General features: G+C 40.4%; 2 protein-coding genes across 10 annotated transcripts; both read left to right on the forward strand.

Moving 5' to 3' along the window:
• The first annotated feature begins 1,918 nt into the window (after positions 1–1,918).
• LOC117746254 (calcium-binding mitochondrial carrier protein SCaMC-1-like) lies at positions 1,919–7,978 on the forward strand. Its single transcript, XM_034555279.1, has 10 exons — positions 1,919–2,461; positions 2,646–2,772; positions 2,935–3,022; positions 3,156–3,267; positions 4,318–4,476; positions 4,596–4,748; positions 4,858–4,965; positions 5,387–5,554; positions 5,727–5,877; positions 6,120–7,978. Exons 1-10 carry the CDS (start codon positions 2,291–2,293, stop codon positions 6,299–6,301), a joined length of 1,419 nt encoding a protein of 472 aa, XP_034411170.1. The 5' UTR covers positions 1,919–2,290; the 3' UTR covers positions 6,302–7,978.
• Positions 7,979–8,267: 289 nt separating this feature from the next.
• LOC117746256 (5'-AMP-activated protein kinase subunit beta-2-like) lies at positions 8,268–13,149 on the forward strand. Of its 9 annotated transcripts, none has more exons than XM_034555282.1 (8): positions 8,268–8,401; positions 9,163–9,348; positions 9,506–9,657; positions 9,828–9,921; positions 10,318–10,432; positions 10,541–10,674; positions 10,807–10,875; positions 11,588–13,149. In XM_034555282.1, exons 2-8 carry the CDS (start codon positions 9,187–9,189, stop codon positions 11,663–11,665), a joined length of 804 nt encoding a protein of 267 aa, XP_034411173.1. In that variant the 5' UTR covers positions 8,268–8,401; positions 9,163–9,186; the 3' UTR covers positions 11,666–13,149. The 9 variants fall into 9 exon arrangements, with proteins under 9 accessions (XP_034411173.1, XP_034411176.1, XP_034411171.1 ...); XM_034555285.1 differs by having other exon boundaries at positions 8,270–8,401; positions 9,166–9,348; XM_034555280.1 differs by lacking the exon at positions 8,268–8,401 and adding an exon at positions 8,417–8,855.
• The last annotated feature ends 1,827 nt before the right edge of the window (positions 13,150–14,976 follow it).

The raw sequence follows: 14,976 nt of genomic DNA on the forward strand, positions 1-14,976 counted from the left end.
TGTTTCATTCAGCAGGCACGTGACAGCGAAACAAAATGCACAATAAGCACTTGACGGCTCTAATGATATGGTTCAAATCACAGTTAAGTGAAATGAATAGGCCATACTAATGAGTAATATTGTGTATATTGCTCAGGTTATTGTTCTTTGAATCTATGTCTAAACAGTGGTTGAAGAAGTATGCGGATCGCTTACTGATAAGTGAAGGTAACAAAACCACAATTGTCTTCAATTATTTACTTAGAAGTAGAAAAGTACCACCGGTGTAATGTGCCCAAAGAATTACAGGGCTGTTATATACACACATTATTGGGTTGCTGATACACTGAGGGATGTTGTATGTTTACAGATTGTAAAGCCCTCTGAGGCCCAACATCACAAATTACAAATTTGCCTAAGAGGGCTTTACAATCTGTACACATACAACATCCCTCATTGTATCCACTTTACAGTATATACTACTGGGTAGTTTAGTTTATAACAATGCACACAGGTGGAATGTAACTACATGTTCTAGTATACAAATCTGAGGTGGCACTTTCTTTGAGTATTTACTTTTCATGTCACTTTATACTGCTACTTCACTACATTTAAGGGGAAATATTACATTTCATTTAGCTGACGCTTTTATTGAAAGCGACTTAGAATCATACACCGTAGACACAGGGGAGCAATTCAGGGTTAAGTGTCTTGCTCAAGGAAACATCGACTAGGGCTAGCAGAACCTCTGATTGAAAGACGGACCTGCTAACCTGACCCACAATCGCCCCAGTAAATATTGTTTTTATTTCACTACATTTATTTGACAGCTTTAGTTATCAATTACTTCACAAACTATTTTTTTTTCATACAAACGCATATGAGCTTGTAAAATACAATGTTTTGTTCTAAATCACATCGCCAACTTACAAGTAGAGCTGAAACGATGATTCAATTAATCAATTAATCGATTGACAGAATGCTTTGCCATTTCATTATTTTACTTATTTGTTTTATTTGTAATCATTTTTAGTTTTAGACTATTGGTTGGACAAAACAAACATTGAAAAATGTCACTTGGGCTCTGGGTAATTGGGACAGTGTTCATATTTTTTACAATACACAAAATCAATAAATTATTCAAGAAAATATTCAGCAGATTAATCCTTGATGAAAACAATTATAATTAATTGCAGTTCTAAACAAAATAGTTAACATTAGCTCCAAAGCAACTAACTACAAAAGTGAAATCCTATTTTTACATGAATGCATGAGTAATAACAACGTAATGATATGATACCTAATAGTATAATAGTGCACAAAGTGTTCTGCTTGAGTAGGCCTAATTTTACTTGTATTAGTATTTACATGTTCCTGATTATATTTAAAAACTTTTGCTGAATAATAATTTTTAATGCAAGATTTGTACTTAAAACTGTGCCATATGTTTTGCTTTTTAAATCTTAATCGGAAATGTAGTAGCAGTAGTAGACAAAAAAATGTAATGCGCTACATTACAGATTATACTAACTAGAAGTGGCTAAAATATGTACTTAAGCAGAAAGGGCTCAAGGCTTAAACATATATATATATATATATATATATATATATATATATATATATATATATATATATATATATATATATTCTGCTCAACTACAGCGGGATCTCAAATGTGTCTACCTAGCTGAATAAACAGACAGCCAATAGTACCAACACACTAAATTAAATGTTGAGGAGCACCGAGACGTGACCCCTTTCCTTTTGTGCGGGGAAACTCCGCCCTCTAGTGGCGACCAGCGATACCGCGCTGCAGGAAACAGCTACACTATGTGTAATTTCCTCCACTCTAACGTCGTGCCAAATGAAGAGATTATATTTCCCATATAACACACCATGGCATATCACACGGAGCAAGGGCAAACAAAGACAGATGGGGAAAGTCACCAGAAGCATAAACCGGATTATGCACACTGCTAATCCGGGTGGGGTTATTTATTTCACCACTTTTCCATTTGACCATGTTTTCTGCTCTTCCGTAGAGGACGTCGAGTGGCTACGTAGCCTTCATGGCTCCGCCCTCGATAACTGCAGTTCGCCTGAAACGTCACGGACAACAGCCACCTCTGCACGGGATAGTCTGCAAACATACTAAAGTAGCCTTTTTTTTTTCATCGCGAACGCCGAGCCCGCAGCTGGATATTTTCGCAGGGTTTATATGCATGCGTTTCCAAATGGATATGGATTCATAATCCGATCCTGACTGCAGGGCGACCCGTCTCTCCACCGCTGCTTCCACCTCACCACGACAATGTATCGGACGTTTTTACTATCAAATGCCCGGTGCTGGGATGCCGACAGCACGAGGTCGTACCAGGACTTGTTTGAGAAGCTTGATACCAATAACGATGGGAAGGTGGACGTCGCTGAATTACGCGCGGGCCTCAAGGCAATGGGCTTGTTCCGCCAGGGTGCCGCACAGGTAAAACCCCCAGGGGCCATGGGGGGCTGGGGGGCTGGGGGGGGGGGGGGGGGGGTTTCAGTGCTTGGCCTGCTCCTTGAGCAAATAATGCATGAGTGTGTGTGTGCGTGTGTGTGTGTGTGTGTGTGTGTGTGTGTGTGTGTGTGTGTGACTCAAATGAACCACTTGTGAATTCTCTCTGCAGAAAATCGTGTCGTCCGGTGACCAGAACAACGATGGGAGCCTCGACTTCAAGGAGTTCAGCAAATATCTGAAGGAGCACGAGAAGAAGCTGCGGCTGACGTTCAAGAGCCTCGACAGAAACAACGACGGTAGGAGACGAGTGATGCGGCTTCCAGGAGCTGCCTCGCTGTTTTACTATATATATATTATACAATACTTGGCACGGACAGTTATGGCACATGCCAGTGGATGTGCACACGTCCTCCGTTTACACTGCAGCATATCTGAGTCGAGTCTGTGTGTTGTGTCAGGGCGCATTGATGCCTCGGAGATCCAGCAGTCCCTCGCAGAGCTGGGCATGGATGTCAGCAGAGAGAATGCCTTGAAAATATTGCAGAGGTTTGACCTGCACTTCTATCCACTGTCACATGTTTCTGTTTCTGAGTGTTAATCTGAAAGCGCTGTATGGTCAGTAGTATGCTTATTATAACCACAGATCGTGGGGTTAACAGGTGTCTCTGTGTTTGCTTAGTATGGACATTGATGGGACCATGATGGTGGACTGGAATGAGTGGAGAGAACACTTCCTGTTCTGCCCTGCTCACAACCTGGAAGAGATTATACGCTACTGGAAACACTCAACGGTACATTCACACACAAACACCGAGGCAGGCGACTGCAGTGCAATTAATCACATGACGTCTAGTCCTCTTGTGTGAGATGTTATGGATTTTCACTGCAGTCCACATTTTGCCAGCAGCTTTGAAAGATGAGACCATAATTAGGTCACCGCAGCAGACTTTGGCCCACTTCAGCTTGCTCCTCCACCCCTGAGTGCAAATGTAGATCATCTATCATCATCTCTTCTTTTGTATGTTAATGTTTCTAAATGGCCAGTGCACTGCACATTTATTGTGTCTTAAGAAACAAAACCATTCTCATATCATAGATGTGCCGTTGGAGTGTCTGTAGGACACATCACTTGCTGCATCAGCCCCTGTGTTTGCCTGCAGAATTGCATCATATTGCCACTGCACCATGTTTGTCACAGACACATTTATGCTTTTGGAAGAACGTTGGGTATATTTATCAGAAACGGCTGAAGCTCGCAAGACGAAGGGTCAGTCAGCTCAGTGATCACGATTTCATGAAGTAGTTCTAGCTAAAGGATAAGGAGGTCAATTCATTGTTTGTTGTGAAAATAGTTACCGTTCTGCAATTTCTTTGCCTTTCCCCAACAGTGTGACCTTTTCTGTGCACACATTGTATGACATATACAAGAAAAGAAACATAGGCCTTGGATGTTTTTACTTCCTGGCTGCAACCTCATGTTCAAGCTTTTGTAATTGCTGCTCTCTCTCCAGTTCACAACTGGTAATTTGGAAAGATTTAGAAAACTGTTGCTGCATCACTGTGAGAAGAGACCTCAAAAGGAGAAGTTCCTGTAGGCTTGTGAAGTTGTTTTTGTCACATTGACGGACACAAACAAACTCTCTGACATGTGCTTCGCTGACAATCTCTAAGGCATAAATAATTCTGCTGTGAGACATATTTATTGTATATATGTATTATGGCCATAAACTGACATCCCACTGAGTATATGTGCGTATAGCTCTAGCTGGAGCAATAATGCTGACAATTGGACCAGTGTCCATGAATAAAAGTGTTTTGATCAAATATATGTGTAATCCCAGGTGCTGGACATAGGGGACAGTCTGGCCATCCCAGATGAATTCACAGAGGAGGAGAAGAGCACAAGTGTCTGGTGGAAGCAGCTTGCTTCAGGTGCAGTGGCGGGGGCCGTCTCTCGCACTGGTACCGCCCCTCTGGACAGAATGAAGGTCTTCATGCAGGTGAAATACGTGAAAGAACAAATGGACAAATGTATTTTTTTCCGTGGGATGATAAGTTGTGAAACGTACGTGTGCTGTGAATGAAACTGACCTGCAACCCGTATATATGTGTCCTGCAGGTTCATTCTTCTAAGACCAACCGGATAAGCCTGGTAGGGGGCTTCAAGCAGATGATCCTAGAGGGAGGCCTAACTTCACTGTGGAGGGGAAATGGGATCAACGTCTTAAAGATTGCGCCTGAAACCGCAATCAAATTCATGGCATATGAACAAGTAAGCTCCAAAATGCACATTTGATGGTATTCATCACAGTTGTATAACATTACAAATACATGGAATAAGTGCATAATTTATTTTGGCTCCATTTGTATGTGTTCTGTAGTTTAAGAAGTTGTTATCCTCAGAAGGCAAGAAGATTGAGACACACAAGAGGTTCATGGCTGGCTCTCTGGCCGGGGCCACAGCACAGACAGCCATCTACCCAATGGAGGTAAAGGTCAACTGATTCTTTTGTCTTCGGCCCTTACAAAGTATGTACCGTTGCGCATAACTTGAACTTTGACCTTCTTGAATGTGCTGCCGTCTGTCATTGCGTCTCCGGTCCTTAAAGCTGTCGTCTGTCGGGGCTCTTTCGGCTCAGTCAACGTGATGTATCTTCCGCTGTGCAGAGGGTCGTGGGTCAGGATAGCCAGAAAAGCTTAGTGGCGCGCACGCTGCAAAATATGTGACCGGATGCTGTCAGGCTTTCCGGACATTCGGCATGCTGCTTTTGACTCACTATGTATTGGGACATACTAAATATCTTTCTGGCATACCAAATCGTATGGTAATATGGGTGTCGGGCTTTTTGGAATGTTTTCCACGAAACGATCTGTTCCTCAGTACTTCTTCGTTTGTACTTTTTCTCTAAGGTATTAAAAACCAGACTGACGCTGGGAAAAACTGGCCAGTATTTAGGAATGTTTGATTGTGCCAAGAAGATCCTGAGGAAGGAGGGACTCAAAGCTTTCTACAAGGGCTACATTCCAAACCTAGTGGGCATCATTCCCTACGCTGGGATAGACCTTGCTGTTTATGAGGTATGTATTCTACTTTCCTCATATTTACCAACAGTGTTAGTTACATTTACTCATTTGTATGCATGATAAATCAGTCCACGCAACACTGCAGAGCGACATTATATCAGAGAAATACATGTTTAGTTGTATGCTTATGTTCAAGAGTTTAATGCATCTCTCTCCCGTGTCTCAGACTCTGAAGAACACGTGGTTGTCGCACCACGCCAAAGACTCGGCCAACCCTGGAGTTCTGGTGTTGGTGGCCTGCGGGACCATGTCCAGCACCTGTGGCCAGCTGGCCAGCTATCCACTCGCGCTTGTGCGCACACGGATGCAGGCACGAGGTAAACGCAGTCTGACATTTGATAACAAGGATGCCAACTTACATGCCGACGCAGTCACATAGTGCATAATATAGTGCGAGATGTTTACGTATGTGGTGACAAAACTGTAATAGAACCCAATATGTTCTGTACATTATATAATACAGTAAGTGGGCTGTGATGGAGAAGGGCCTCCTTTGACAGTGCCACAGTAAAAAGCTCAGATGTGAAAACAGCCTCCCTAACTTCCTGTTTCTCTCCAGCGTCTCTGGACGCATCAGACCAGCCCTCCATGAGCAGTCTGATGAAGAAGATAGTAGCCAAAGACGGCTTTTTCGGACTCTACCGGGGCATCCTGCCAAACTTCATGAAAGTCATTCCTGCTGTCAGCATCAGTTATGTGGTTTACGAATACATGAAGACCAGCTTAGGAATTTCCAAATGATGCTGCAAGCAAATGAAAAAGAACATTTATTTGTCAGACTTGAACATGCTTGAAATACCTCCTAAGAAACGACAGACATCAAACATACAGAGCATGACTTCCACCAGCTGGCAAAGACGTTCAGTGGATGGAAAACTGTTTGTTTCCCTCTTAGGGTCATCTGTCAGTAGCTAAAGCATTTATCGTTCCTGCTGAGCATGCTTTAATTTGTATCCTATTGTTCTACGTAACACACTCACAAAATATGTACACTGTCCAAAAAAAGATTTTACATAAAGATGGTATTGTACTAAATACATACATAAAATACTACAGACATATTTTGTTTAGTAAAAGCTGGAGCTTATTCAAAGGAGATACACAGCAGAGTTAATGGCCTTATTTTAAGGTAAAATGACACTACACTAGATTAAATGTTGAAGTCAACACCCTTTAGAGGTAGTTTAACTTGTAAACACCTATAGTGACATCAGCTCCAGTCAGCAGCTGGCAACTAAAAATAACTGGCCTTGAGAAATCAATAACTTGTTAACACTGGAGTTCTGTGTGCATGAAGACAAATGTGTCTTGTGCAATGCGAAAATTACAAATTCTGTGTTATTTGATAATCATTTAAATGTGCCTTACAGCCACTTAATGTGAACTATCTGACATCACAGATGTGTTTTTTTACTACATATATATACTGCATCTATGTACTGTGTGTATATATATATATATTTATATCTTTGTTTTTAGTTATGATTATTTACTAGTTTTGATGATGGTTACTACTATGTAACATGGTAACTCTTTAAAACAGTAATAACTCATCATTGGACTTGCAAGGAGCTTGTTTTTGTCTTGTTTCACTTCTCATTTTACCACAGCAAGTGCTTCACAACCAAACACACATTTACACTCTCACAAGCGGATACTGTTTCCTTTAACATTGGGCGACTTGTTCTTCCACACAGCCTATTGTCTTTATTTAATGTTAATTTAATGGGGATTTTAAGAAACGGAAACTGGTCTTGATTTGATCATTTTTAGCCTGAACATGTGGAAACTTCTCTTTAGTTTAAGATAGTCTTTCCTGGAAGCAAATGGCTTAGTGGTGTAAAGTTCACCTCTTCGGGGTGGGGATCACTGATGTGTGTTAACAGCTCCACCTAGTGGCTAATAATATACAAAAAACAAAACTGAAGGTTTTGCTCAGTTGAATAATAACAACACAAGTACGAGACCATAATAGAATTTTAGAATAGATAGAAATGTATAATAGATACTACCTGGTCTAACACAAATGAGCCAGACTAAATGGGCAGCGGTAGAGGTCAGATATATTAGTGGAACAAAGCAGGCAAAATACAGACTAAGTAGAATAACTAAGACCAAGAAAATGAGTCCATCATCTTTGTCTGTGATTTGGGCTCTGGCTTTTGTTTCGAGCATCTTGTCCATCTCAAGTTCGAACAATTGTTTCAATTTGCTTTCATCATAACACAAAAGGGATCTGGAGAATTATTTAAGATTCAGTAGCTTTCTAAAAAATAAGCCCACCAAAATGGTTTTATATCTTAATCAAATAAATTAAGCTGGTGAAATGATTCTGGGAATGACTATTTCTTGCAGTGTGCAGGTTACAATAATATAGGTTTATATTAGAGCCCTCCCTGTCGCAAAATAAGCTACAAGGGCTAACTGTATTGACCTTTAAATGGTGTGTATTATATTACTTTTGTTATTAATTATTATTAATTAAAAAAGTATTCAGACAGAACAAGAGACCATGAACATATCAGCCCACTGGGTCACCACATGAAACCCAGATTAAGTCCAGATCCCAAAGTGTTCTGCTCCTTGAATGTAGGCAATCGAAACAATACGATGTCAGATTGTAATGATGCAGAGTAAAGTACATAATATAATGTTTCATTTGTAAATAGTGTCATCGTTCTCTCTCTCAATCTGGTAATTATGGAAACCCATTTCTGAATAAACGGTCGCATTAAGTTTGACCTCGTCGCTCACTGTAGTTTCGGCCACCACCTGCTCCAGCTGTTGGAAGGAGGTTGGCTCTCCGCTGAAAACAAACCACATTAACTTCAGCTGGTTTCGGTGAGTTCATTTGTTTTGTCTTTTCGAATGTTGCAATAACCGCGCGCGACGCTCGTCGTGAGAAGGTGACAGCTAGCGGCTAGCAGCTAGCAGCTAGCCGACCGGAAGCTAAACATTCTCGCAGCTGAACTAACCTAGCTAGCTACCAGAAGGAAAACTTTGGTCGGTCACAACGAGCCAGCTACGCGTGTTTACTGCTCTCACGTAATGGCGACAGTGTCTCCCGAATTTAATTTGGGGAGTTAAAACGTGTTGCTCGTTAGGTAACGCTAGCTAGTGGGCGTCAACGGACGTTCGCGTGACCTGGTTCCCGTCCGGTGGCCCGGGTTCACAGTTAACGTTACTTGGTTGTATCTGGAGCCGTCTAGCCGGTAAGCCTGAGCCTCCAGCCCTGGGATTATGGTGCAACCAGCCTGCGGCTCATTATGTTTGTCATCCAATGCGTCTCAAGAAGGTGTTTACCATTTTAAATCAGCAACGTGCCACACTTGTCGTTTGTAGTTTCTGCTCTAACAATAGCATGTGGCTTGCCCCAGTTTGTGCCAGACATTTTATCGACAATTACATTGTCATAATGTATTATTATTATTATTATTATTATTATTATTATTATACCTTTTTAACTATTTTAATTTATTTAACTTGGTAAATCCCATTGAGATTACAAAACTAAGGGAGCCCTGTCCAAGATAACAGTGTTTCAAACCACATATCATTTAAAAGACGTGAAACAAACTCATGACATCGTGTTATCTTTGCAGCAGCACCGTAAACAGCCAGGCATCATGGGCAACACTAGTGACAGAGTGTCTGGAGATCGGCATGGAGCCAAGGCCCACCGCTCAGACAGCAGCGGCAGCAGCCACAAAGACCAAGAACCCAGCAGCAAGATGGTTGACAGCACAGACGACCCCAACATCTTCAACACCCATGGGACAGAGTCGAAGGTACTGCTGGGAAATACAGAAGCAGAAATATAGATTATTTTACAGTGTGTGGGTTGTTGCGCAGGAAGAATACCTTTCAGATTGATGTGCCATTTTGTTAGATATGATTTTTAAGTTTTTTTTATTTTTAGTTGAGATATCAATGAATTGCTTTTAGGCGTTAGGAGAGAAAGAATCAGATCTGGGTGACCAGGTGAAAACTGGTCCTCAGGCTCGACCCACAGTCATCCGCTGGGCTGGAGGGGGAAAGGAGGTCTTCATAGCTGGTTCCTTTAATAACTGGAGCACAAAGATACCACTAAATAAGAGGTAATACTCTGCATGTTAGTACATTCTCACTTGTACGGTCTCATAGGCATCCAATGGAAATTTTCTGAGCTTATCCATCGTAGTTCCAACCTTATGTGCCAGTTGTAGAGTTTTAATTGAGAGTAACAACCGGCATTGCACTCATACTTTTTCTTTTGTTTTCTCCAAAGCCATAATGACTTTGTAGCGATCCTGGACCTGCCAGAGGGAGAGCACCAGTACAAGTTTTTTGTAGACGGACAGTGGGTCCATGATTCCTCAGAGGTACATGAGTGTCATTTTTATTTTATTGTTGTGTTATTAAAAGTGTTTCCTTAATACCAAATAGTTCAGTTCTGGACTTGTTCACACTTTTTGGCACAATGGTTACAGTGACCTCTGACATTGTATACATCAAAGGATAGGGACCTCCTATGGAAATTAAGTCATTTTAAAAGACATCATGAATTGACAATAAAATCTCTCCCTTTATCAAATATAAGGTGCTGACTGATATTGTCATGGTATTGTAGTGGAAATTGGTGAAGAAACCACATAACTATTCATCCATTACTGTTGCTGCCATCATCAATAATAAAGCCTTTCAAAAAATCCAGGGAAATGTGTGCAGTGTTTTACATAATAGTTATATACATTACTTGGAATATTTCTCTTTTGCAGACGGTTGTGACCAGTCAACTCGGCACCATCAACAACCTGATCCAGGTGAAGAAGTCTGACTTTGAGGTGTTTGACGCCTTGCATGTTGACTCTCTGGAGAGCTCGGACACATCAGGTTAGCTCCAGTAAACACTTATTACAAATTAAACCGAGGTATTTTGCAATGAAAAGTTGAATCAAGCCTTGAAACCCTGTCAGCAGTGTTTTATTTGTATGGTTGCAGATCTGTCTAGCTCCCCTCCAGGTCCATATGGACAGGAGCAGTACAGCTTCAGGCCTGATGAGCATTTCAAAGCACCACCTATACTCCCTCCTCACCTCCTCCAAGTCATACTCAACAAGGACACCAATATATCTGTTAGTGTCTCCATCATTCTACAATCTCGATTTAACACGATAATTTCTTCAGACCTTGATTTGATTTGTCTTTTTTGTTGTTTACCAGTTTCTTTGTGGTTTGTAAGTGTTCCTCTTATTCTTTATCGGCAGTGTGACCCTGCCCTGCTGCCCGAACCCAACCACGTAATGTTAAACCACCTGTACGCCCTCTCAATTAAGGTAGGTTCTCTGGAAACATCTGAAATACTCCTCATGTGTTTCCAGATGTTACCGGCTCCACATGAAATGCATACGTTTTGCCAAACTCTGAAATCTAGACTAATTTTATCGAAGTTTTACTCTCCACATGAAACAATTGTCTCTGAGAATATTTACACAGCAAAATTGTACAACAAACTTTAAATGTCAAAGTCTGTTACTGAAACAATCAAAAGGACATAACCCTGCATAACTTCTCTAGTTACTGAGGGTGCTCTCTATGAAATTCAGAGCATATCTATCTCAACATGGTGACGGTTGAGCCGGCAGTTCGTAGCTAAGGATTCTAAAGGTGCAACTGTGCTGACAGTTTGCAATGTTAATCTGAGGGGGAACTAGAGGGTAGGTGCTACGCCGCTGTCGGTCGGGTGGTTTTATAAGCTGTAACTGCTGCATGGAGTGCATGCAGCAGTTACAGCTGAGAACCTTTGAAAGCAACCAAATTTGTGTTCAGAATGGTTGTACTAAATATGCTTGTATTGCAGTAAGACACCTTTTTAGAGCTTAATAAATAAAGGTTTTCTTGATTTATTAAAAATCATATATTTACATTATTCTCTGTTGTGCTGTGTGGACCGGTTGGCAATTTCACAAATGCCAGCATCTCATGTTGATTTGCTCTTTGGGTTTGGATCTCTCTAATGGCCGATTACCTGTCTGTTGTGTTGTGCAGGATGGAGTAATGGTGCTGAGCGCTACTCACCGATACAAGAAGAAATATGTCACCTCCCTGCTTTATAAGCCTATCTAAACCACAACTTGGCAGCTCAACAAAGGGCTCTGAACAAAAGTAGCAGAGTGCTGGAGAGAGAGGAAAACCATACTGTGGCTTTTTACCTGTGACATCTACAGATAGATAAGAGACTGACTACATAACTGTGTGTATTTGAGTGTTTCCTGCATGTTGGTGTGTATAACGAGGAAAAGGTTGATCTTTTAAGGATACGTTTCTGTTATGGTCATTTTAAGGATGTTCTCCTAAAGTGAGGGGTTTTGAGTGTTCTTTGTGTGGATCAACAGTTTGATTTTTAAAGTGTTGTGTCATCGTATTCTCGGTGAACTGATTTGAATTACGTTTTGAACTAAATGACCTGCCAGTATTTATGGCAAGTGCATGTCGAACAACAGAATTGTCTAGATGCTGAAGAGAGCAGCCGACTTGGCATTGGTTGAACATGAAGTGCAATAACGTGCTGTAAAGAGAACTTAACTCAACATAGACTCACAAACATGATGAGGGGGCGGCGAACAACATCATATTTGTCAGTATGTATTACATATAATATTTAATTTCTCACAGTTCAGCTATCATGGAATTTATTCCATGAACTAAACTATCATTATTGGTCACTGTAGATGGACTAACTGCCTGTTTCAACAGGAAAAGCCCACTTTCCAGATGGGAATAGAGGTCAAAGGTCAATGTTGCCTTTATCTTGACATTTTGCGAGCACTTTACCATCCTGAGAGCAGGAGTGTTGATATTTTAAGCTTTTAACTACACAGTAGGCAACTCTTACTGCACTGTAGTTTCTCTGGATTGTAGAACCCAATTTGTACTTCTCCTTTTTTAGATATAATGACCTTGCAGTGCTTTTTGTGTGAATCTGGATTATCAAATAGGAATGTACTGCATGTATCTGTTCCACGTGCAGTCATACGCAGTGGCGTGTACAGCTAAATCAGTTTGAATTTGCTGCTTTGCATGCATTGAATATCCGCAACTTGTGAGTATACGACACATTCACCGAGTTTGGTGCACTTTGGAAGCAGATCGACCAAATTCAGATGGATTTACAGGCCTGTGAGGAGAGATAGTTGCCATGAATTTAAAAGTTGTACAATATTTGCTGACTTGTGTTCTTTATAGCCATTAAGATATTTTGCATTTTCAAGGTATGTAATTTGAATTTGTGTCAAGTGCTGTTTAATAATCCGCAGCTACAATATGCATCATGTTGACACAGACTAATAAAAGGGGCTTTCATAACTCCTGTTGGTATTGAACTAGATGCTCTGAATGTTGTGAATACTGAGCCAAACCATGAAGTTTTGTCCAAAGAGTTCTTAAGGCTGATATGAAAAGATATTTAGGACAAGTGCCAAGGCGGCGTGGTGTTTTAAGGCTAAAACCCAAAACTTTACAACCGTTTCATGAATGTTTTACAATGCTTTGCAGAACCAGTGTGGGGATTTTACTTCTTTCCAAATAAAGAGTGGACACCCTGGTCCTAATTCCTGTCATTTTTTTTGTCTGTATGAAAGTTGTTTTTTCACATTTCAAGTATATTTCTTCATTTTACATTTGTCTATTACATCCATACACTTTAGTTTATATATTTAATTTATAAACATTACCCAAAAAAATACCTAGGTCTAGTACTTACAGATGGATCTAACAGGATGTACATATGTCTGACTATTCTTTGAAGGCTGTTTGAAACTGTCCGACGTGATTGCATCTTTTTGCTGCTGCCTGATCCCCTCCACTTTCCAGGTGAGACGCAGTTCATCTCAAACAAGCCTATTTTGTGATTTATTTTTATACTCTGGTCCTGGAGAAACAATATTTATTTTTTGTCTTTAAAAAGCTGAAACAAGCAGATCTTCTATATTCTAAGACAAAGGCACATGTATGCATCATTTCTGTCTGAGTTACTTTTTTACCAATAAAGTAAAAAATAAATAAATAAGAGCATCTCAACCATGCTGGAGTGCACTGTGACATCATTACACTTGGGTGTGGCCAGATGTGAAACCAAACCACCTGATGTTAAGACACTTTTGAATGAACAATGGCCCACAGTTTTATCTCCTAGCAACAGCACAGGCTGATCTAATGGGGATACAAATATAAATAAGACAATATAATCAAAATTCAACAAAAGTAAACCACACAAGCTTTTAAAGTGTTTTATTAATTATTTCTCAGATTGTATACTGATAATACGTTTGCCCACACAGCACATTGTTAACTGTCATCGGAGACAGGATCCATATGAGTCCTGTATCGGCTTTCTAGTTCATTATGCACAAACTCAGAAAAAACTGCTTTCCTATCACATAAAAGCTGCACCAATCAAATAGCACTATATATACATACGAAACTCAGGACCAACACTGCATTGTCTCAAACTGCCGTTTGATTCCCTTCTTAATAACAAATAGCAAAAAGGCTTTGTTAACGCTCTAACAAGGTGCTTTGTGGATCCAACGTTTCAGAATCTTTCCAAAACATTGGCTTTTTCTTTGACAGTAGACAATTCTTCAAAACCTTTTCCTTTTAACTTCTTAAATTTCAAAAAGAAATATCAAACTTTTTTTATCGCCAACCTTTGTCTTTTTGTGAAGATTTGAGCACAAACAAAACCAAATTTGGCAGATCTCAGGTAGATGAGCACTAGTTCAAGGCCAATTCTACCACTGAGAGCAGACTGAAGAAGCTCTCAAGCTAATAAATGTAAAGGCAAGCGATGCAACATTAATCAGAGCTTTGTTATAGGGGGATGGTATTGGGATAAGTGACTCAGATATCATGAAGGCATAGTTTGTGATTTCTTATCAGCCTATGTGACTACTTGATTCAAAGTGACATACTCCTCTAACATATAAATCATACATTGCAAGAAGTAAATGCAGCAATCATACTCGTATTATGATGATGTTTAACATCAAAATAAAACATCAAAAGCTATTGCACAGCTACCCAGAAAATCAACTTTGCAAAAAGCAAATGTTGGATGTTTTTTCAAACACACACACACACACACACACACACACACACACAGGCACGCACATGCTCGCACACACAAACTCACACAAAAGTTTAATTCAGAAAAAGCAGGTTATTTACAGTGTAAAATGGCAAATGTACAGCAAGAACTCATCAAACTAAATGTGAACTGTTGAGTGAATAAAGGAATCAATGATCCATCCAGTAGCCTGCCAAAGTTTGCATCATCTATAAGAACTTGATAACCTATATTGCCATTGCCATGGGAATGCAAAGACGGACTGAACCAAGAGAACAAACATAAAGACAATAGCATATGGCCAAGTGGG

This window comes from Cyclopterus lumpus, chromosome 17 (genome assembly GCF_009769545.1).
Source record: "Cyclopterus lumpus isolate fCycLum1 chromosome 17, fCycLum1.pri, whole genome shotgun sequence".
Lineage (NCBI taxonomy): Eukaryota > Metazoa > Chordata > Actinopteri > Perciformes > Cyclopteridae > Cyclopterus > Cyclopterus lumpus.

Excerpts from the sequence above, each read along its gene's own strand:
- LOC117746254 (XM_034555279.1), top strand. The coding sequence starts at position 2,291 with ATGTATCGGACGTTTTTACTATCAAATGCCCGGTGCTGGGATGCCGAC. Across the intron at positions 2,462-2,645 it reads TCCGCCAGGGTGCCGCACAG|AAAATCGTGTCGTCCGGTGA; the intron begins GTAAAACCCCCA and ends TTCTCTCTGCAG. Across the intron at positions 3,268-4,317 it reads GCTACTGGAAACACTCAACG|GTGCTGGACATAGGGGACAG; the intron begins GTACATTCACAC and ends GTGTAATCCCAG.
- LOC117746256 (XM_034555280.1), top strand. Across the intron at positions 10,433-10,540 it reads GGAGAGCTCGGACACATCAG|ATCTGTCTAGCTCCCCTCCA; the intron begins GTTAGCTCCAGT and ends GTATGGTTGCAG. Across the intron at positions 10,675-10,806 it reads ACAAGGACACCAATATATCT|TGTGACCCTGCCCTGCTGCC; the intron begins GTTAGTGTCTCC and ends CTTTATCGGCAG.